Source organism: Cervus canadensis, chromosome 3, assembly GCF_019320065.1.
Source record: "Cervus canadensis isolate Bull #8, Minnesota chromosome 3, ASM1932006v1, whole genome shotgun sequence".
Taxonomy (NCBI): Eukaryota; Metazoa; Chordata; class Mammalia; order Artiodactyla; family Cervidae; genus Cervus; species Cervus canadensis.
In genome coordinates, this window is record NC_057388.1 from 72,498,013 (window position 1) to 72,520,974 (window position 22,962).

General features: G+C 55.8%; 1 protein-coding gene across 5 annotated transcripts; it reads right to left on the reverse strand.

Moving 5' to 3' along the window:
- Window positions 1-4,588: 4,588 nt before the first annotated feature.
- Window positions 4,589-22,707, reverse strand: ZMIZ2 (zinc finger MIZ-type containing 2). Of its 5 annotated transcripts, XM_043463457.1 has the most exons (21): window positions 22,272-22,465; window positions 20,944-21,143; window positions 15,997-16,131; window positions 15,719-15,833; window positions 15,184-15,386; window positions 14,750-14,942; window positions 14,232-14,495; window positions 13,901-14,077; window positions 13,174-13,251; window positions 12,801-12,969; window positions 12,014-12,158; window positions 11,726-11,936; window positions 10,959-11,064; window positions 10,591-10,748; window positions 9,622-9,689; window positions 9,311-9,379; window positions 8,818-9,062; window positions 8,148-8,317; window positions 7,824-8,063; window positions 7,472-7,507; window positions 4,589-7,115 (listed from the first exon to the last, which is right to left on the reverse strand). In XM_043463457.1, the coding sequence occupies exons 3-21, from the start codon at window positions 16,044-16,046 to the stop codon at window positions 7,008-7,010; spliced, it is 2,805 nt and encodes a 934-aa protein (XP_043319392.1). In that variant the 5' UTR covers window positions 16,047-16,131; window positions 20,944-21,143; window positions 22,272-22,465; the 3' UTR covers window positions 4,589-7,007. The 5 variants fall into 5 exon arrangements, with proteins under 5 accessions (XP_043319392.1, XP_043319393.1, XP_043319391.1 ...); XM_043463458.1 differs by lacking the exons at window positions 20,944-21,143; window positions 22,272-22,465 and adding an exon at window positions 22,615-22,707; XM_043463456.1 differs by lacking the exon at window positions 20,944-21,143 and having other exon boundaries at window positions 22,272-22,464.
- Window positions 22,708-22,962: the final 255 nt, after the last annotated feature.

Sequence of the window (22,962 nt, forward strand, 5' to 3'; positions counted from 1 at the left end):
CTATGTTGCTCTCTCTATACATCTCTTCTCCCCCCTCTCCTCCCACTGTGCCCATAGGTCTGTTCTCTATGTTTCTTTCTCCATGGCTGCCCTGAAAATAAATTAATCAGTGCCATCTCTTCAGATTCCGTATATATGTGTCAGTATATGATATTTACATTTCTCTTTCTGACTTACTTCACTCTGTTTAATAGGCTCTAATTTCATCCACCTCATTAGAACAGATTCAAATGCGTTCCTTCTTATGGCTGAGTAGTATTCCATTGTATGTATGTACCACAGCTTCTTTATTCATTCATCTGTTGATGGACATTTAGGTTGCTTTCATGTTCTAGCTATTGTAAATAGTGCTGCAGTGAACACTGGGGTACATGTGTCTTTGTTGTGTAAGCCACAACAAAGACCCAGTGTAACCAAAAAAGTGGGGGCTGCATTTTAGGACAAATGGGACCTTTGAATGTAATAGGTGAGGCTGTGGAATTACTGTTCATTTTCTTAGGTGTGATAATGGTAGAAGAGAACGTTTTTGTTTTTCCAAGGTGCATGCTGGAGTATGCAGAGATGAAATGTTTGGAGGGGTGAGTTGGGTCCTTACATGGAGTGAGGGTAGGGGTATGTCTAGGGGTTGAGCTGGAGGGGTGGCTTAGGTGGTTTGCCTACCCCTTGAGTGGTGTTGAGTGCAGGGGGCATATGCAGTGCCCTGCTTTCACTCCCAACACCACTTTTTCCTCCCAGCTCTTCAAAGGTGGCGGTTGGGTTTTGCGGCTTTTTGTATCTTTTTGTCCATAATTTGCTCCCACTGCACATGCACCCAGTTGTTTTTAGTCCCATATAGTTTCTTTGTAATTTGTTGCTCAAAGAAACATTTGTCCAGGTACCAGCATTGCAGCAAAGGGCCCAGGGTCCCAGCCTGTCTCACCCCAAGGTCCTTGGTGGCCCTTTCAGGATGGCAGTTTTGAACCCTTCTTTCACAAGCTGGTTCTGAGTGGGTCACAGTCACCTGCAACTAGGTGATGGCTAACATCCCATGGAGAAGGTTTTAATAGAGGAGCGCCCTGACCAGAAAGAGCTGGATGTCTCATTGGGGGAGCAGTGTCCATCACTGCTAGTCATATCTAAGAATGAAGAAACAGGAACAACTTACATGGAAATAAAAACATGAACTTTAAGGAAGGGGCAGCTAACCAAGGGATGATTCACTTATATCAGGCTCAAGTCCAGGCTGAATTAATCTCTGGTGAAAGAGACCAGATCAGCAATAGCTGAGGGGGTGGAGGGAGTGGTGGAAAATTCTGTCTTCACTGGGACAGCAGATCCACAGGTGCATAACCTTAGAGAACTCACTTCTGTGTGTAAAGTTAAACAAATGGATCAGGCCAATGACTTCCAACACAAAAAGTAAACAGTAAAAAAAGAAAAAAAAAAGAAAAAATCTTCAACAGTCCCTGGGCGGTTGAAACACTTCCTTAACGCTGTCTAGACTTCTCCCTCCAACCATTTCCCTACCATCCCTGCCTTCTCTCATTTAACCTGTGGCAGGTAAGGACACTCTCAACGGCCACCCAAGCTTGGAATGGCAGTGAGGCTGGGGCTGCGGTGAGTGGAGCTAAGAGGAACGAGGTGGCCTGGCAGCCCCTTGCTGCGAGGAGAGGACATGTGTGCGTGCTGTGCGCGCTAAGTCACTGCAGTGGTGTCCAACTCTGCTTGATACTATGGATTGTAGCCTACCAGGCTCCTCTGTCTATTGGATTCAGCAAGAATACTGCAATGGGTTGCCATGCCCTCTGCCAGGGGATCTTCCTGACCTAGGGATTGAACTCTCATCTCTTGTCTCCTGCTTCAGCAGGCAGGTTCTTTCCACTAGCACTGCTTTGAAAGCCCCAGGGAGAGGACACAGACTGCCAAACCTAGAGGGAGAAAAGGCTGGCAACGTAGGGAGCTGCCTCTAAGAAACAGTAAGTATTCCCTCCTTGTCAATGTTTACAAAAATGGGAGGAAGTTTGGTGTAATACTTCACATGGTAGGATTCATCCTTCAAGTCATGTGCCCCCAGAATTTTTCTGTGTTGGAGGTTTAATTATTGTTTCAGTCTCTGTACTGGCAAGTCTGCTCATATTTTGTTTCTTCTTAGGGCAGTTTTGACCTAACAATTTGTGTTTCTAGGAATTAGACCATTTCACCTAAGTTATGTAATTTGTTGGTGCACGACTGTTTATATTCTCTTAGCCTCCTAAGGATAAGAGATCTTCACGACCGAGATAATCACGATGGTGTGATCACTCACCTAGAGACAGACATCCTGGAATGTAAAGTCAAGTGGGCGTTAGGAAACAAAGCTAGTGGAGGTGATGGGATTCCAGCTGAGTTACATGATGCTGTGAAAGCGCTGCACTCAATATGCCAGCAAATTTGGAAAACTCAGCAGTGGCCACAGGACTGGAAAAGGTAAGTTTTCATTCCAATCCCAAAGAAAGACAATGCAAAACAAACGTTCAAACTACTGCATATTGCTCTTGTCTCACATGCTAGTAAAGTAATGCTCAAAATTCTCCAAGCTAGGCTTCAACAATATGTGAACCGTGAACTTCCAGATGCTCAAGCTGCTTTTAGAAAAGGCAGAGGAACCAGAGATCAAATTGCCAACATCCGCTGGATCATCGAAAAAGCAAGTGAGTTCCAGAAAAAACATCTACTTCTGCCTTATTGACTATGCCAAAGCCTTTGACTGTGTGGATCACAGCAAACTGTGGAAAATTCTTCAAGAGATGGGAATACCAGACCACCTGACCTGCCTCCTGAGAAATCTGTATGCAGGTCAGAAAGCAACAGTTAGAACTGGACATGGAACAACGCACTGGTTCCAAATAGGAAAAGGAGTACGTCAAGGCTGTATATTCACTCTGCTTATTTAACTTATATGCAGAGTACATCATGAGAAACACTGGGCTGGATGAAGCACAAGCTGGAATCAAGATTGTTGGGAGAAATATCAATAATCTCAGATATAAAGATGACACCACCCTTATGGCAGAAAGTGAAGAACTAAAGAGCCTCTTGATGAAAGTGAAAGAGGAGAGTGAAAAAGTTGGCTTAAAGTTCAACGTTCAGAAAACTAAGATCATGGCATCTGGTCCCATCACTTCATGGCAAATAGATGGGGAAACAGTGGAAACAGTGGCAGACTTTATTTTGGGGGGCTCCAAAATCACTGCAGATGGTGACCGCAGCCATGAAATTAAAAGACACTTACTCCTTGGAAGAAAAGTTATAACCAACCTAGACAGCATATTAAAAAGCAGAGGCATTACTTTGCCAACAAAGGTCTGTCTAGTCAAGGCTATAGTTTTTCCAGTAGTCATGTATGGATGTGACAGTTGGACTGTAAAGAAAGTTGAGCGCTGAAGAATTGATGGTTTTGAACTGTGGTGTTGGAGAAGACTCTTGAGAGTCCCTTGGACTGCAAGGAGATCCAACCAGTCCATCCTAAAGGAAATCAGTCCTGAATATTCACTGGAAGGACTGATGTTGAAGCTGAAACTCCAATACTTTGGCCACCTGATGTGAAGAACTGACTCATTTGAAAAGACCCTGATGCTGGGAAAGATTGAAGGTGGGAGGAGAAGTGGACAACAGAGGATGAGATGGTTGGATGGCATTACCGACTCAGTGGCATGAGTTTGAGTAGGCTTCGGAGTTGGTGATGGACAGGGAGGCTTGGCATGCTGCAGTCCACGGGGTCATAAAGAGTTGGACACAACTGAGCAACTGAACTGGATGGCTGACTGATCCCAAGGTGAGCTCATAGTAACTTCCCTGAATTTCATTTCATATTTTAGTCATTTGTTTCTTTTCCTTTAGTCAGTGTAGCTAAAGGTTTGTTCATTCTGTTGCTTTTCAAAGAAACAACTTTGCTGACAATGCTTCTCTATTGTTTTCCTATTTGCTTGCTCTAATAGTTATTTCCTTCCTTCTGTGAACTCTGGATTTAGTTTTTTCTACTGCCTTCAGTGGTAGTTAGGTTGAGTGAGCTCCCTATCTGTAGACATTTATAGCTATAAATTTCCCTACTTAAACCACTTTAATTGCATATTAAATTTTGGTGTGTAGGGCTACCCTGGTGGCTCAGTGGTAAATAATCATCTGCCAATGCAGGAGACGACGGGTTAGATCCCACATACCACAGAGCAACTAAGCCCATGCCCCACAACTATTGAACCCATGTTCCAGAGCCCAGGAACCACAACCATTGAACCCACACACCACAGCTACTGAAGTCCAAGCACCCTAGAGCCCGTGCTCCACCAAACGAGAAGCCACAATAAAAAGCCTGCACACTGTACCAAAGAGTAGACCCCACTTGCCGCAGCTAGAGAAAAGCCCGTGCAGCAACAAGGACCCAGCACAGCCAAAATTAAATTTTTTTTGCTCACAAAATACAATTTGCGTAGTGTTTTATACTGTAATTCATTCGTGGTTTCTCCTGTGACCCTTCAGTTTTTGAAGTGTCCATTTCCACATATTTGAGTTTTCCAGCAGATAAGCGTCTTCTCTTCTGTTATCTACATTTCACTGTGGTCAGACTACATTCTTTGTATGATTTCAACTTTTTTTTATTGAGACTTGTTTCACAGTCTAACACGTGGTCTCTCCTGGAGAATGTTCCACATGCACTTAAAAATAACACGTATTCTGCTGCTGTCCAGTGAACGGTTCCGTTAGGCCTAGTTGGCTTTTTAAGTTGTGTATTTGGTATGTACATTGTGCTTAGTCACTCACTTGTGTCTGACTCTGTGACCCTTTGGACTGTAGCCCTCCAAGTTCCTCTGTCCATGGGATTCTTCAGGCTAGACTGGAGCGGGTTGCCATTTTCCTCCTCCAGGGGATCTTCCTGACCTAGGAATAGGACCTACATCTCCTGTCTTCAACATTGCAGGCACATTCTTTACCTGCTGAGCCATCAAGGACTTACTGGGATATACAATATATGAAGCATGTGAAGCTCATGAAACCACCGCTCCCCTTGAGGATGAGGACACCATTGATACTCTCCCTGGACATACCCATGCTGTTCTGATAGGAAGCACTGTGGCCAACACGTTGACCATCTTGCTTCCCTTCATCACTGCCTCATGTGTGTGAATCCATGAAATGTATATATTTGGTGTCATGTTTTACAGGAATGCAATCACATTTCATCAACTCCCACACCTTAATTTCATCCTGCTGTGTTTGAAAAGATGCTGCAGTGACATCGGAGCTGGGGGCCCTGATGGTGTGCAATTTCCCCTCAGACCCACTCCCTGCCCCCACGGGTAGAGTTTGAGTAGCTAGAAGCTATCTTGGCTCATCCCCACCTCCTGTTCTCCCCACTCCACCCAACATCCAGAATGTTACAGGCTGAGGGTGCAAAGGCCCACCAAGACCACAAGTTGGGACAACATTCCCAGCTGTGCCTAATGCCCTCCAGAACAGGTAGGAGCGTGCCCCCCCACCTCCCTCCTAGGGGTGGGCTGTGCTGGGCCTGTCTCTGACCCTGTTGCCTACCTATCCTTGGGGTGGGCTTCTGGGCAAACCCTGGGGCTTGCCTCTTTGCCCCTTACAACCCTGGGGCCACTGTTCCTCCCGTAGCCTTTCTCTACTTCTGTTCCCTCAGGTAGAAACAAGGCTGCAGAGGCACACACCTGGGGTTTCAAAATGTCAGTGGGCAACCTGGAGCCGCCCCATCCTGGACACTGCCCCACATCCATTGGGGCCGGTCTCTGGCTGTGCTCCCCCCTCTCCCCGACAGGGCTCATAAGCCTTTTCTGCTGGACTGGAAGGCCCACGGGGCCACTTGGGCAATGAATGCACAGATGAACCAGTATGCAGCTGGTCAGGCACTCAGACCCTGCCCCTTTGCCCCACAGCTGGCTCCACGCCTGAGGCAAGCCCACACAGTGACGTGGTGGCAGATGTGTCTCCCAGCCCTGGTGACACTTCACAAATAGCTCTCTAGACAGAGCCAACTTGGAAAATTCCAGGGACAAGGAAATTTACCACGGGTTGCAAATAGCTGGTCCTTGCCTTGAGCAGGGAGCCCCGCCCATGTGTGGTAAGCAGGTGGAGCAGGAAGGAGGGACTTGCCAGGCCCACCACGAGGGAGTCCTTTAATAGAGACAGGCAGACAGGGGACACGACTCGGCCCTGCACCTAGAGTGTGGTGGCCCCTCCTCCCCCACCTGGCGTGGCCCCAGGGTGCACGTGGGAGGAGAGGTGGACTTAAAAAACACTGTGGGACCAATTCTTCACTCTTACAGAAAAGGGGAACTTTGGGGGAACAGGCTGCTGGAGAATCTGCACATGGGGCCGAGTCTGAGCCCAAACGCCAGCAGGAGGGAGCCTGCTGCCTCCACCCCTCCCGGCCTGCACATGGGTGAGGACAGGAGCCCACGGAGACCCAACCTGCACAGAGGAATCAGCCACCCTACATCTATTAGTGTTTCTACACTATGTACACTGTTGTGCTTTAGAGCCCCCCACCCCCAGCCTCAGTCTGAAGCCACTACCATAGCAAGTTGGGCGAGACCAGGCCCCAGGACAGAGTAACCCACTCCTTGCTGGCCTAGGGCCAAACGGGTCATTGAAACAGAAAGGTCAACGGTGGACAAGATGCAGGCTGGTGGGAGCAGGCGGGGTGGGGGGCCTGGGTGAGGCTGGAGTTCAGGGGTGGTGGGTATGCATGAACCAGGCAGGGCTGGACAAGCATGGGCTGGCACAGATGGGGGCAGGGCTGGGCATCTCCTCAAAAACAGTTCTGCAGCTGCAAACTGGGCCAGTGAGAACCCTGCCCCAGGGCTCCCTTCCCAGCCAGTGCGGTGCGGCCTCCGGCAGCCAGGTGTCGGAGGCGGGTCCCAGCTCCAGGTGTACACGTGGGGAGGGCCGCTGGTGTCAGGTGGGGCTGGGCTGGAAAGAAGGGTGTGAGACATCGGTGGGCACGTCCCTGCCAGCCAGGTGGTTGACAGATAGGATCAATTGTTCTCGAAGAGAGAAAGCAGGTCATCGTTGCTGTTCGTGGGGAGGTCGGGCGGGCCCAGGTAGGACAGCAGCTCATCGGGGTTGGTCAGTTCTGGAAGCAGCTGGGGACAAAGCAAACCTGATAGCAGCTCTGGCCTGGGACCTGCCACAGCATCCCAACCGGGTCCCCAGGCCCAGCCGGGAAGTGGGGTGCCCCCCCGCCAGCCTCCAACACAGGCCAGCACCAGAAACCCTCAGCCTGCTCCTCACAGGGCCTCTTCCTGCCAAAGACTGCTCTGCAACCAGGAATCACTCGGGTTAAGCTGTCCAAGGACAACATGGGACACCCCGGCCCGTGAGGGGTCCTGAACACGAACAGCATGAATGCAGAAGGTGGTATTTTCTGCTTTGAGCTGTGCTTGCCACATTTTTTCACGTTGAACTTTGTATTCATTTATCAGGATGGAGGGACAATCACCTGTCTTTTATGCACTGGTTCTGGCTCGCACACCACCTGTGAGTCAGACAAGTCAAGTCAGACCCTAAGGCCGGTGTCATTGGCCACAAGCCAAGTCTTCTCGGGGACTCTGCATGTGCCACGTTGGCGCGCAGGTCCCGAGAACCAGGTGCCTGGACACAATCACCCCACAGCTACTCTGGACACCTGACAACAAAGATGCTGGCATCACCCAACCAGCTCTCCCCGAGTCTGGAAGTCATGGAGGAGTCACTGTCTTTCCTTCTATGAAGTGCACGGACCCTGGGGACAACAGATAAGCACCCCCGAGCCCCAGCTCCAAGTGCTCCCCAACACAGGGCCCAGTACTCACGTCCAGAGCCGGTTCCGGGGCCTCCCCTGCCCCAGACACAGGGTGCCCCATCATGCCTGTGGCAGCACTGAAGGCCAGCTCGCTGAGAGGCCCCGAGTTCACTGGGCCCAGAGCTGGCCGGGATGTTGGGGGAGGGTTTGGATGATGCAGCTGGGGCCCTGGGGGGCCTCCAAGGTTAGGGGCGTGCAGCCCCGGGGGCCCAGGGTTATGGGCTGGGTCCAGGTGACCTGCTGGTGCCATCTGAGGAAGGAGAGAACGACCTAGTAAAACGGCTCGAGGGCTCCCTGGGGGGACAGCTCCACAGCCCCTTGACTCGACACTGACCTGGCCTGGGAGGCAGGGGCCGGACTTCTCTGGCGTCAGGAGGTTGCTGGGAATGTCAGACTGATAGGAGACAGGCGGTGGCCCTGGGGTGAACTCAGTCAGGGTTGGGGTGCTGGGCGTGGTGGATGGGAAGGATTCGGGGAAGGTCCCGGGTCCCAGGAAGCTGGAACCTGAGAGAGCAGAGCCAGGTCCAGGTGAGGGCAGGGGGCTCATGCTGGCCGAGCCACGAGGGCAGACTGGCCACAGCACGGGCGGGACTCACTGCGCTCGCCCAGAGGATGTTGGCCTTTATGAAGTTGCTACTTGGGAAAGGGCATTTCTTCTCGCTGCTGCTGGGGGAAGTGGTCATGCACTGCCAGGAGGCTGTGAGGGGACAGGAATGGGACCCACCACGCCCAGACACTCCCACCCACAGGGCTGGATGCGGCTGGTCTGGAAGTGTGCCAACACAGACCTTTGTTCCAAACCTCTGGGGAGGTGGGTGCAGCCATAGCCCGGGCACCTCTGCCCATCCCCCACCACCCAGCTGGGCATCTGTAACCCCAAGTCCCCAACCAGGCCCCCAGGCTCGTGGCCCTCAGAGCAACGCGTTCACAGGTGGCAGACTGGTGGGAGAGGCTGGATCATCGCCCAGGGCCCTAATTTTCCAGGGCGAGTCCCCTGTACTCACCCTGGCTGGGGTAGTCGCCAGGGGCTGGGGCTGAGGGGGGCTGCAGGGGGGTGAAGGGTGTGGCACCCGGGCCCAGGGCGGCGATCATCTCCATCACGCTGGGCATGAGCATGTGGGCAGGGCTCACAGTGCGGCAGCGCTTCAGCACCGGCCCATCCGGCTCTTCCTTGACGTGCAAGTCAGGCTTCACCGGCACTGGCTTCCAGCTGCACGTGGGGTCGATGGTGATCTCCTCGTAGTCAGAGCTGGGCAGGGACAGCAGGGCTGGTTACCACCTGCCCCGCCGCCTCTCCTGGCCCTGCACTGTTTCTAGGCCAACCTTCCACTCAAATGCTCGTGGCTGCCCAGCACGCTCCACGTGCCTGTGGCATGCAGGTCGGACGTGGATTCCGTCCATGGCCTGGAGCTGAGCCCGCTCCATGCTGATTCAGCACGGGGTGTCTCCGCACCTGTCCCAGGGCTGCCCTCTGGGGCTGCAGGAAAGAAGACTTACTTCTGAATGTAAATGAGGATGCCCAGCATGTACTGGTCCACCTCGAGGCCCTCCAGCAACGCCGTCTTGCTGTAGAAAACCAAGGGGACACAGCTCAGACGGCTAGCCCGACCTGACCTGGGGCACGGACCCCGTCACATCTCTGCCCCCGGTGTGAGGTGACCCTGCATGAGGTCCCTGCCTAGAGCAGCACCATCCTCACATCTGGGGCAGGCACTTCTCAGTGCTGATGGAAGGAAATGACTGTTAACAGCCTGCGAGAACGTGCCACCCGCCCCCAGAGCCACGGGGACCGCTTCTGACACACTCACTTGCACACGGGGCACCTCCAGGTCCCTCGCTCACAGTTAAGCTGTAAATAGGACTCCAGGTCAAAGCACTGCAGAGAAAGGGGAGACAGTTACTCACACTGGGGCTAGAGGTAACCCAGCCATGCCCTGAGAGCCAGCCCTGCAGTTCTAGGGACGTGGGGCTTATTTACTGCATGTTGAGAAGGCGCATGTGCCAGGCTTTCACCGTGGCACCATCCTCACACACTTAAGAGACAGGATGCCTACGGAGCCCTCATGGGAATGACATGTGGCCAAAGCAAGAATTGGTCAACCGTGCTGATAGGGAACAACTTCCAGGACGTGGTGTGGAAGAAAAACATTATGTAGAGCGATGGGTATACTGCTTATGTAACCAAAGGTGGAGGCTGAGGGGAGAGTGCAGGTACGTGTCTACCCACAGAGTGTTTCTGCAGAAGGAACCTCAGGTGCTGCTCCTGGGGGCAAGGCAGGGAGCAGACTGTGCCCTGCATCCCCGACGCTGTTTGAAATGGGAGCCCCAGGACTTTCCTGGTGGTCCAGTAGCTAAGACCCGTGCTCCCAATGCAGGGGGCCTGGGTTTGATTCCCAGTCAGGGAACTAGACCTCACATGCTGCAACTAAGAGTTCACATGCCACAGCTAAAGATTCTGCCCATAGTAACTGAAAGATCCCATGTGCCGCAACAGACTGAAGATCTGCATGCCACAACTAAGACCCAGTGCAGCTAAATAAGTAAATAAAATAGTACATAAGTAAAATACAATGGAGCCCCAAGAGCCCAGTAAAATGGCTGTTATACTTAGGATAATATTAGAAGAAACAAAAGCCAAGCCTGAGGGAAGAGGGCAGGGGAGCCAGGCAGCCTGTCTACGGGCTGGCCTGCCCTGCCACCCACCAGCTGAGGTGCTCAGAGGCCACATTTGCCAAAAACAGTAAAACGGCAGCAAAAGCTTTGGGGTGACCACCCACCTGTATGTGGCGACAGTCGTGGCCCCGGGCAGGGAGCTGGATCCTGCGGAAGGTGATGGGGCACTTGAGGGCCACCTTGATGGCTGTCTGCTCCACCCCATCCTCTCCGTTGGGCCCTGGGGTGCCAGGAATGGTTCCGCTGCTGAAGTTCCGCTTTACTGACACCAACAGGGGAAAGCAAGTCGTGAGTGAGGGCTGCCAAGCGGGACTAGGCCACTGCTAGCTCAGCACCTCTGAGGGCCATTCTGGGACTGACCGCTCCCCCGGCATGGAGCCCCCGACCCCGAGGAGACAGCCGTGTCTAACATGGGGACGTGCCAGGCGTGGTAGCGGCCCCAGCAGAGCTGGGGAGCGCGAGGGCCACTCACTCTTGGTGATGCAGTGCTCGGCGGGCAGGAGGCGCTTCTTGAGGAGGCCCTGCAGCACGGAGCGGACGGATGGCCGATGCACCAGCTGCAGCACGAAGAGGTGAGACTGCAGCGGGAGGATGTGGTCAGCGGGGGGTGGCGCGGGGAGGCTCTGTGCTGGCCCACCCTCCTCTCACGGCCAATGCACAGGTGGGCTACTGCCACGCCTCCCCAGGGAGTCAGGAGCCCACACCCACACCTATTGGTAAAGCTCACTGTGTGTCTGAACCAGTGTTCAACCACGGCCTCTCAGTTGAAACACAATTATTCGAGAGGCCCCTGAGTGCACCCTGCCTACAGCATCCACTGGTATCTTATGCTGGGTCCACGTGATAACATCCCAGGCCCACAAGGCTGCATTAGGATTGCCTTGCCTCTGCTCCCTCCCACCTAAGCTGATCAGAGCTGTGCATCTAAGTGCCTCTTCTAGTGCTGGATCTGGAGCTGCCAGAACCCAGATGACTCCTTAACAAGGATTCAGGGTCAGCTGGGACTCGGGACTTTGTGAGCTTCTTCCAGGAAACAGGCAAGCTTAGCTTGCTTCTCTTACATAATTAACATTTGATGCTTACATGAGCATCAAATCTAGTTACTGAACCTAACTGGAAAGCTGCCAGGACATTTTTAACTGAGACCCTTTTCTCTAAGGCCCATCACGGGAAGGAGGAGAGCCACTGCCATCTTCTTCAGTGATGATGGCCCCGCCCTGCCCTGCTACGGGCACTCACGCAGCAGCAGGCGGTGACGGTGATTTGGATGGTGTTGCGGCCCGGCTGGCACACGTGCTTCAGGTAGAGGGGCTTGTGGGAGGTCTTGTTGTCGCCGCGCTCGATGGTGAGTGGGGTGGCGTTGACACTGACCTGCACCGAGGCTGGCCAGTTGGTGTTCATCTGCCGGTCCTCGTGGTGGTAGCACTTGAACTGCAGCTCCAAGTCAGGCCTGCATGGGGAGGACGGACGCTGAGAGTCAGGGGGCGGCGGGTGGGGCCGCAAGCCATGGGGCAGGCGTCCGCTCACCTCAGCATCAGGGTCTTGTAGACGGAGTCTCGGAGCTGGAAAGCATGGTTGCTCACCGCCAGGTTGTGCTGCAGGCGGAAGGGCTCCAGGACCACCCCATCCCGCACGGGGAAGGTCAGCCGCAGCTCGTCACAGGGGCCACTGCCTGGAAGCAGGCCACGCAGGTGTGAGCAGGCCACCAGCCCTGGATAGCCACCAGGCCAGGCAGCCTGCCCCTGCCCCCATCGTGGGGCCCATGGTGGAGAGGAGTGTGGCCCCTCCTCCCCTTTCATGGGGCTGGGCCTTAGGACAGCATCTCTCCTAGGACTCTGGGCTCGGCCTTCACCTCCAACAGAAACAGGATCTTGGTGACCCGCCATTCTTCCCTGCCTGAGTCGCCTGGCCCAATGATCCCTGCATCATGACTCTCAGAGAACACGCTCCCCACCCAAAACGGTGGCGCTTTTGGTGCTTTCAGAGGGAGCAGGAGGCAGAAGAGGTGTGAACGGGCCACCTGCTACCACCCCAGTGCTCAAGTCAGGGTTTTAAGACCCCAGCTGCTGCTGCTGCTGCAGTGGTCTCCCAGATATCAGAAGTGGGCTTCTGGGGGCCCACACATACCCTGGAACCATACCCAAAACTTTGGGTGCATGGCTATTTTTCTAGAGAGGTGATCTACACCTCGAATAGATTTGCAAAGAGCTCCATTAATAGAAAATAAAGGTGAAGCCCTCCCCTCACCCCCCAAGTTCCCTGCAGGACTCTCCAGAGCCCTTGCCCACCAGTCCTGAGAGCAGACCTCACTCACCAGGTGGCGATGGGTGCAAGTTGCTCACACTGGGTTTGAGGTCAGGCAGGAAGGGAGACTTGACCTCCTGACTGGTAGACATGTAGGGGATGCTGCTGCCGGGGGTCATGGGTGGCGTGGGGCTCCCGGGCAGTGGGGAGCTGGGGTAGCCAGGGATGGAACGAGCAGGCTGTGGTGTGGAACAAACAGTGGAGGTGGACTGGTGAGGGGGTGCTTGTTCCTGGAGCACCCGCTGGGAACGGTCAGGCCAGGGATGGGCAGGGGGCAGCCCCAGGGGCGCTTGGCTGGGCCTCCACATGCCCTCCTGCCTGAGTGCCCTCTCTCCCCGCACCCACCCCGTGGGCCTCCCGCCCGCTTGCCCATCTGACCATACCCCGCTCAGGCCAGGCTGGCTGTAGCTGATGCTGCCCCCGTTGAAGCTGGCACCCTGCCCGTTGAACTGCTCTGCAGGCTGCAGGAGAGAAAACCGCATGTGTGTGGGGCTGCCGCCTGCCTCCGAGCAGGGCCTGGAACTGACCCCAGGAGAGGCCTGGGGACAAGGGAGCTCGGCACATGCATGGGTGGGTGTTGGTCTTTTTTCTTTATACACTTTTTGGGTTCCCCAATAACCTACAGGGAGCACACACAGATTTCATAATTTACAGAATTACCACTACAGAAAAAGAGCTGACCCCACACATCAGAGGGATTTACAGGGAAGCCACAGAGGCTGAAAGGACATAGGTACTCACATCTCCTCGCCCTTCTCCAGCAGCATCTCTACCACTCAGGCCCCTCCTGACCCCTCTGGCCTGTCCCCTTGCTGGGCTACTTGGCAGCAAGCAGAGGAAATGGGGACACTTCTCCCTAAAGTGGCTTGGTACCTGCCTGACAATCCCTATGCCATACCTCTCACAGAGGCTCCTTTCACACCTGCATGCCTGTCCTGGGAGCTGCCCTACACTAGTCGGGACCCCTGTGAAGCTCGTGGCTGCCTGTCACCTGAGCACTCCAGGGCCCACTCCCCAGCCGGCCCTGGCTGCCTCAAGGTCTGTCTATGTCCCACAAAGCTGGGCGCAGGGCCAGCAGGGGCCGCAGAGGCCGGGTGGAGCCGGCCCTACCTTGAAGTGTGGTCCCGCAGGGCTGGCGGTGGACAGGGATGGGCTTGTGCCCTGCTGCAGGGGCAGCCTGTGCCCGGGGTAGGAGGATGGGGCAGGGGGCTGCCCGGGGCCAGGCGCATACTGGGTGGCACCAGGCGTATACTGGCCTCCTGGCAGGTACTGCTGCCCAGGGTACACCTGAGGAAGGAAAGAGGCAAAAGGCCCAGAAGAAGAGGTGTCGGGGAAGCCGGTTCCCACAAAGGGACGGTAGAGTCCCTCATCAGGTATGGCCAGTTCTCTCACATCCAACGACTCTGATGGCCCTCGTGAGGAGGGAAGCCTGGCTACTCACCTCGCCCGAGTAGGCTCTCTTGACACCCTGTCGGGGCAGCGGCTGGGCCTGGGGGGGGCCCGGGTACCCTTGCTGGGGCAGGCGCTGCCCTGAATAGAGGGGCGCCATGCCCGCTGCCCGGGTGGGGTTCATGCCCATGGGGCTCATGCTGGAGGGGCCCATCAGCCCTCCCACGCTGGCCGGGTTCATGCTGCTGGGCACGCTGGGCCCTCGGGGACCACTGTGCTGCAAGAACTGGCTGTTAAAAGACTGTCCAGCCCCCATCTGGGAAAAGAAGACAAGAACCATCCAGACCTTACCCACCAGTGTGGGTGTCACCCCCAAGCCCACCCCTTGCAAGCAGGCTGTCCCCAGCCCGGGACCTCTCCCCTCAGCTTCCCACTCCCTTCCTGTCTCATCTCCATCAGCCCTGAAACATGGCCTGCATGTCCCCAAGTCCTCCACCCTGGTTTCCTGACAGGCCCCCGTCTTCCGGGCCAGCACACATGGGCCACACAGGAGGAGCTGCGGGGCCTCACCGCTCCGTACTGGCTCAGCTCCTGGCTCTGCTTCTCCTGGAGGGCGGCCACGGTGGCCGTGGCCGTGGCGGTGGCCGTGGCGGCGGCAGCAGCCACTGCAGCAGCTGCTGCTGCTTGAGTGAAGTCAGTGGATGGCCGTGCTGAGTGTGAGGGGAGGCCCAGGCCCCCCGGCCCCCCTGGGCCGCCCGCATACCTGCAAGAAACAGAAGGCTCAGCTCAGAGGCGCTTCCCTGGCCTCTGCTGGGGGGGGCACACGGCACCTATGGGGAGCCCCATTCTTTCCCAGACACCCCATCATTATCTCAGGAGCTGGCAGGAGCAGCAAAGTCACAATAATTCCCGATCACACAGTTCCCTGGTGCCCACCAAGTAAGAAGCATCGCCCCCCCAGAGGGCTCCTGGCACACCTGCCAGGGGAGGAGGGTCCTGCTTACCCGGTAGTGAAGCCAGGGCCCCCGGGGTAGCCCCCGCGGCCATACACCCCTTGCGGCACGTAGCCCTTGTTGGCACCACCCTCACCGAACGCCTGCTGTCCAAGGCACTGTGGGGAGCTCAGGGCAGAGCTGCCGCCTGCCATGCCGGGCATCACGGAGCTGCCGGGGGGGCTCCCTGCAGGGCCCATGGGGTTCCCCAAAACCTACAAGGAACCGAGAATCACTAAAGGAGACCATGCAAACAACCTGCTTCGTGCAGTGGTTCTAAAGTGCTGGAGAGAAGAGGCCTGGCAGGTGAGGAGGTGGAGGTGGGGGCAGAGGGGAGGGGTGGTCCAGAGGGGTGGTGGGAGTGGTGGGGAGCTGTGCACAGGTTGGGGTGTGGAGGCCAGGCAAAGACAGGAGGAGAGGATCCCATGCCATGCGTGGAAGAACTGGTTTCAGAGGACGTGGGAGACCCAGGAAGCCCTGGCTCCACGCCTCCAAGACCTGAGCTGGGCGCTGACGCCTCCCAGGGTGGGGCCAGGGCTGGGCTCACCTGGCTCTGTGCTGCGTTGCCGACTCCCCACACGGTTGTGACCACAGACAGCGATCCTGCTGGCTGAGTGGCACTCTGTTGCCAAGGCACTGCCTCATATGCGAATGGACCATCACTGCACAGAGAGGCACAGGTGGGGAGCCTGGGTCAGGAGGCCTCAGGTGCTGAGAACCCCACTGGGCAGGATCCGAAGGCTGAGAGCAGTGGGGTCCCGCTCCACCACCACCCTCCCACGTTCGGAGGCCTGAGAGGGGAGGGCAGCCGGAGCCCCCACTCACCTGTGTGGTGCGGGGGGCAGGGCAGGTTTCATGGGGTTCATGGGGTTCATTGGCTTGGGAACAGCCTGAAGGCCAGGTCTGCAGGAGGCAGGAAGCAGCCCGCACCGGTGCTCACGTGAGACTCGGCTGCTCTGGCTATGGGGACAAGGGGGACGGAAGTGCATGGAGACGCAGCTAGGAGTACCAAGCCCCGTCCTGCCTCTGCTCTCAAGGATGGAGGGTGACAGGGGACCTGGGGGCCCACTCGGGGTGGGGTGGGGTGGTCAGGCCACCCTGGCATTGGCCCGACCTTACACTGCCCACCCTGGCAAACCTCTGCTCACCACACCCCCTTACATCTAGCTCAGAAGCCAGCATTAGCCCTTGCTGGTCAGGCCCTGCCACCAAGCACTCCTGGGATACCTTTGGAAGATGGAAGAAGGCTTTCTGATCCTCAAAACCTTCCACATTCCCCCTCCCTATTTGAAGGCATAGATACATATAGAAGCCAGGGAGTATTCAGGACCCAACTGCCAGAATCCACCCCAGCCCCTCTCCTCCAACCACACACAAGGCCCCCGGGTGGAAGGCAAGGCCAGAAGCACATAGGGGGCCACCAGGAGGCACTACCCCGCCCCATGGTGGGCAGGCCCTCCAGATGCCAGAGTCACAGGGTCAGCTATCCTCCAGCCAGATTAGGGGGTGGGGGTGTGTGTGTGGGTTGCCTGCTGGAACTCAGTGTGGGGTCAGCAGCTCATCCTTGGCTGGCAGCCCCCCACCCCACGGCAGCAGAAGGGTGACACGTGCCCACTCCCTCGTTCTGAGGCCAAGGGGGCTGCCCGGGGCAGACCTGACCCCTACAGGTTGCCTGACGTCCAGGGTGATGATGCAACAAGGCAGGGAGGCACACACAGTGCAGTGGGCAGAGGGCTGGGGGCGACCCAATGGGGACACAGCAGCAGGGGCCAGCGGACACTCATGGAGCTTGTGTGCCAACGCTGGAAAGGGGGGATGCTTCCCCCCACCGTGTGGGGCCCGCTCTCTTCCACTTAGCACCTCAGAAAACCAGCGAGGCAGTGGCTGGCTTCTCCTTCAGGCTGCCAACGCCTTCAGACACCCCTGCAAGCAAACCCTTCACCTACCAGGCCGAGGGCCCTTGCTGGCACTCCAGGGCCACTTTCCACACACACCTCCACTTAGCCTAACCACAGTGGCCATGGTTCTCAGGAGGTCTCAGGGGAAGCCCCACTTGACCTGTGTCAAGATTCCATCCTAGAGCACCACTGCCTTTTAGGGGCTTCAAGGCCACACACACACACAACCTGGGGAAGCATTTCAAGGCCACACACACACACAACCTGGGGAAGCTAACTTGCAGAGGTTCAGTCTTGCCTCCTCAGAACTCAGAGTGCCTCCCTCTGGCTCAGGAGCAGAGGGCAGCCCTGGGACTCACTCAAACCCAGAGCTCACACTCCATCTGGACCTCACGGACAGGGCAGCCCCAGGGAGGCAGGGTTACGATCATGTCCTCTGCAAACACAGTTCTGAAGGCACATGGAGCGGGGGCTCCTCCATAGTCCCTCCACAGGACCCCAGAGCAGGTCAAGGGGACAGTGGGACTGTGGCTTGGGCCCCAGGCCTCTCACAGAGCACTGGGGTAAGCAGATCCCAGAACTGGAGCCAGGGCTGGGAGGAGAGGTGATAGATTAGAAAAGCAGAGGAAGGAGGCATCTGGTGGGCTTGTCCACCTCACACCTGGCCCTGCTCCCCTTCCCTATGCTCCTCCCCAGAGGAGTCAAGCTCCAGACCACGTGACAACCAGGAAGCAGAGGCCAAAAAAGCAAGGGGCTGGTGACTCCAGAAGGCTCAGGGGTCACTGGACTCAGGCCTATGAGCCAGAATCACCCAGCCAGGCAAGGGAAGGCTGGTTGTCCCCAGTGGGGACAACCACCAGGATGGTAACACTGCAATGAGGGATGAGGGGCGCTGCCAACAGATAGAAACTCTCCCCAGACCTGCTGAGTGGGGCCTGGAGCAATATACAGGGTTTTCAGGACTTAGAACATAGACAGGCTACTCTAGACTGTGGGGTTGGCAGGGGGATTGACTCAGAGGTCAATAGAACAAACGAGACAACTCAATAGAGACCCACACAAACATGCCCAATGGAAATAGTTTTTGACAAAGGTGCACAAAGGAGGAAAGACAGTATTTTCAACAAATGGTGCCGGACCTATTGGACATGCAAAAGCAGAAGACAAACAGACAAAAAAACCCCTAAACTTCACATCTTAGAGATTAACTCAAAGTGGGTCATAGATTTTAAATATACAGCACAAAGTCAGAAGAACTTTCTTAGATCTGACACCAAAAGCATGATTCATAAAAGGAAAAACTGAAAATTTCTGTTCTGTGAAAGACCCCACAAAGAGGATGAAAAGACAAATTACAGACTGGAAGAGATATCTGCAAGCTACGTATCTGACAAAGGACAAGTATCTAGAATAAATAAAGAACTCTCAAAATGCAAAAGTTAAAAAAAAATTAAAAGACAGGCAAAAGATATGGAGACATTTCACCAAAGAGGATGTACAGATGGCAAATAAACATCCGAAAAGAGGTTCACCATCACCGGCCATCAGAGAAATGCAAATTAAAACCACACTGAGGTGTCACTACACACTTACCACGATGGCTAAAATAAAAAACAGTGGGATTTCCCTGGTGGTTCAGGGGCTGAGACTCTGCATTGCCAATGTAGGGGGCCTGGGTTGGATCCCTGGTCAGGGAACTAGATCCCACGTGCTGCAAAGATCCCACATGCCACAACTAAGACCTGGCACAGCCAACAACAAAAAAAGTGACACCATCAAATGCTGGCTGGGAGAAGTTGGGTCTCTCAAGCATGGTTGGTGGGAATATAGAATGGTACAGCCACTCTGAAAAATGATTTGGTAGTTTCTTATAAAACTAAGCATGCAGCTACTAGACAACCAGGGCTTCCCTGGTAGCTCAGATGGTAAAGAATCCTCCTGCAATGAAGGAGACTTGGGTTTGACCCCTGGGTTGGGAAGATCCTCTGGAGGAAGGCACGGCAACCAGTATTCTTGCCTGGAGAATCCCCATGGACAGAGAAACCTGGTGGGCTACAGTCAATGGGGTCGCAAAGAGTCGGACACAACTGAGCGACTAAACACGCAACACACTATATAACCTAGCAACTGTATTCCTGAACATTTATCTCAGAGGAGTGTAAACTTAGGTTCACGCAAAATATTCACACACAAAAAATGTGAATATTTATAGCAGTTTTATTCCTAACAGCCAAAGCATGGAAACGCAGTATCCTTCAATGGTGGAGAGTTAACCAACTGTGAGCCCGGAGGCATAAAAAGGTAGGGCTACTGATACAGGCACCAACCTGCAGGAATCTCCAGAGAACCATGCTGTGTGGAAAAAGCCAGTCCCCAAAGGTTACACATTGTATGATTCCCTTTACATAACATCCTTGAAATGACGGAATTACACAAATGGAGAGCACACAGGTGGCGGCCAGGGGTTAAACGTGGGGAGGAGGGAAGGGAAGCAAGTGGGAATACAGAAGGTGGGCATGGAATATCTGTATCAACTGCATTGATGGAGTTGTACCCTCCTGTGATGTTGTGCTACACTTTTACAAGATGTTACCACTAGGGAAACCCAGTAAAAGATACAGAGCTCTCTGTGTTATTTCTTGTAATGTCTTAAGAGTCTATAATTCTCTCAAACTACAAATTTATTTAATGTACAACCACCGCCAGCTCTCTCTCCCCACAGAGATGCCCAGGGCCATCATTTCCCACACTAAAGCTGGCTGGATTGGCCAGGCCCACTTTGCTGTCCCAAAGGGAAGAGCAGGAGGAAGACAGGGCCCTCTGGCCTAGGTCAGAGTCCCAGGGCAGGCTGTATTAGTTCACAACTGCAGCTTCTCCAATGGCAGCTCACCAGAACTCAGCCCCACTTTGAGTTCAGAGGGTGGAGTGAAGCCCAAGACTTGCATTTCCAGTAAGTTTGCAGGTGCTGCTGCTGGTACCACAGTTTGAAAGCCCCGGAGAGCTGGGGAGGAGAGGGGACAGGGCAGGTGCAGGGCGGGGGCCCCTGTGGAGGCTGCTGGTCTGGGGCCCAGGGCAGCTTCCTACATCATGTGAGTCTGGGGAATTCCACCCCCATGACTTCTCTGCTGTGGACAAGACCACAGACATTTCCAGTTCCCCCCACCCCCGAGCTTACTGAGCGGGGGCAGTGACTTCCTGCCAAGCTCCTGAACCAAGTCGGCTCTCTTCCCTGACAAGCCACAAACTCTCCAGGTTGGGGACTGGGGGACCCTCTGCTCCTGACAAAGGGAGAGAGATGTGGTGTGAGTGCAGACCCTCCTCCCGACTCCTGGCCATCAGAGGAAGAGTTAAGAAGGAGCCTGGGTGTTTGCAGGGCCAGGGCCAGCCTCTGGTGGCTTCCTGCAGGCGGGGGGCTTTCCCTGCACATCAACTCTCACTGGAAGCCAGGACCTTGGCAGAAAGCCCTGGCGTGATGTCAGTCTAGAAGGCCACATGGCTTTCTGGGGGTCAGATCACATTTTCCTCCAGTAAAAGAGCTACAGGCAACTCACTCCTCACACTCCCCTTTCCCAGGACCTCAGAGTATCTGCACTGCTGTCTCCAAAGGCAGATGTTACCTTGGGTCGACCTCTTCTGCCCCAACTCCATGCTCCTTGCCTAGGCACCCAGCAGGAGCACACCTGGCGACCACCCAACAGACCCCAGGAGGGCAGTGCCAACACAGTCATAGAGCAGGGACTCGCTGCCTCCTCCAGCACAGGGAATCCACAGTTCCCGGTGACCGGCCCCAAGCAGAGGAACACTGGAGTCAAACAGGCTCAGAGAAGGAAAACTAACAACTCAAGCGTCCCAGGACATAAAAGTGGGGGCTCACATGCTCAAGTGGCTGAAGTCCTGCCACTCAACTTGGAAGGCCACACACTGACTGGCTGAAGTGTTCAGAGTTCATCCAAGATGCCGGGGAAGGAGCATTGCTCAATGGCCCAGGTGTGGGAAATTCCAGAGAACAGCTGGAGGGCTGCCCTGCCCTGAGCCTCAGTTTACAACGTGGAAAATGGGTACATGGTGGCCACCCTAGGACCAAGAGAGGGGAGGAGACATGACCACCTTTAAATCATCAGCCCCGGCTCCCATCCTGAATCCAAGGGCTAGCAGACACTCCATGGGGAGGCCTGGCTGCCTCTGGAGATCAATCCTATGATTAGGAGTCCTCCCAAGGTATATCCTACCAGTCCTTCTGAATCTGTCATTCATTATCTCACCTTTCTTTTTCCAGCCAGGAACCACCCTCTGGGTGTGACAAGTCCCCAAGGCCAGTACTCACCGGGTCAGGTTAAGAATTCTTCACCTAACCTGTTACCTCTATCTAGCTTCTTCAAGAGAAGCCCTCTGCTCTGGTTCTAGTGTGACAGGATTTGGTGGGTGAATCTGTGATCGCCCTATCAACTGTCTTACAGATCGAGTCACATGTTCTGTGTATTTCCCTGTGAAATCTTCTGAGATAACACAAATGACTCAAATACATCACCATGGATATTCCGCAACTATCGGGAAGAGAGTATGGGGAACATGATGTAGGGAAGCAGGTCTAGGGGAGGCAAGGAAGGTTCGGAGGAGCAGGGTAGAGAAGCAGGGTTGGGGGGGACAGGGCAGCGGGGAGCAGATGGGGGAGGCTAGGGTAGGACACTCCTGGAAGGGAGGGCAGGACACGGTCCCGCCTGAGCTTCAGTATGTCCTGTTGGGAAAACGGTATTTCCACCAAAATTTCGGCTGGGGGCTGAAAGGTCAGGGTCGCCAGCCCCAAAGCATACCTTCGCGGGTCTCACATCGCGTGCCAATGGCACGCACGGCCCGGAGGGGCCCGAAAGGTGAGCCTTCAGGCCACAGCGCAGAAAGGAGGGAGCGAGGCCAGTTTGGGTGAGGGCCCGTGTGAGGCTCCAGCCCAGACACCTCGGGCGTTTGGACGGATTCCGGCCAGCCCCAACAAAGGCTCAGGTGAGGGGTCGCCTCGGCGCGCAGCGGGCCAGTCGGCCCAGGACCACGACGCACGCGCCGCAGGTGCGGCAGGTGGGCGGCAGGGCCGTCTCCAGCCCCGCCGGGGCCCCGCCGAGGCGCTGCAGCGCCGGGCCCGGAGACGCCGCACCTGCCGCCTCCCGCACCTGCCGCCCCCGCCGCCCGCACCTGCCTGCCCGGTCCGCTCACCTCCTAGCCGCCCGGCCCGGCCCTTCGCCGCCGCGGCCCCCGGTCCGCGCTGCTCCATGCGCTCAGCCCGCCCTCAGCGCCGCCCGCCGCCCCGGGGCTGCCGCCGCCCGCGCCATCGCGCCGCCGCCCGCTCCGAGGGCACAATGGAGCCGCCGAGTCGCTCATGCATATGCATGACGCCGCGCGCCGACCCCGCCCCCAGGCCAGAGCAGTGGAGCCCCGAGCTAGCGTTCAGGCGCGGGTGGCCGCGGGTCTGCGCAAGCTAGGGCGGCTGGCCGGCCAAGAGCGGGGCGGGAAGGGAGGACGGGTTAGGGATGACCTACGCTCCCCGCCCCTTCCACACCTTTCCAGGCGCAGCGTCTGCGGAGTCACCAGCGCTTGCTCTCCGCTCTCTGCCCGGGCGGAGCAGAGGAGGCGGGGCCTGAAAGAGGGCGGATCCAGGAGGAGGGGTGGAACCGGGCGGGCTGGAGGCGGGGCCTGGAAGAGGGCGGAGTCTTGGCAGAGGCGGGGTCTGCGGAGGTGACCCGGTGTCAATGGGCCACTTTTGGGATGTGTCTCTCCTAAAAGTGACACTTTGTACTCATTAAACAATTGATCCCCATCCTCCTCCCACCCACCATTCTACTTTCTGTCTCTGAACCTGACTACTCTAGGGACCTGATAGAAGTGGAATCTTACAGTATTTGTTCAT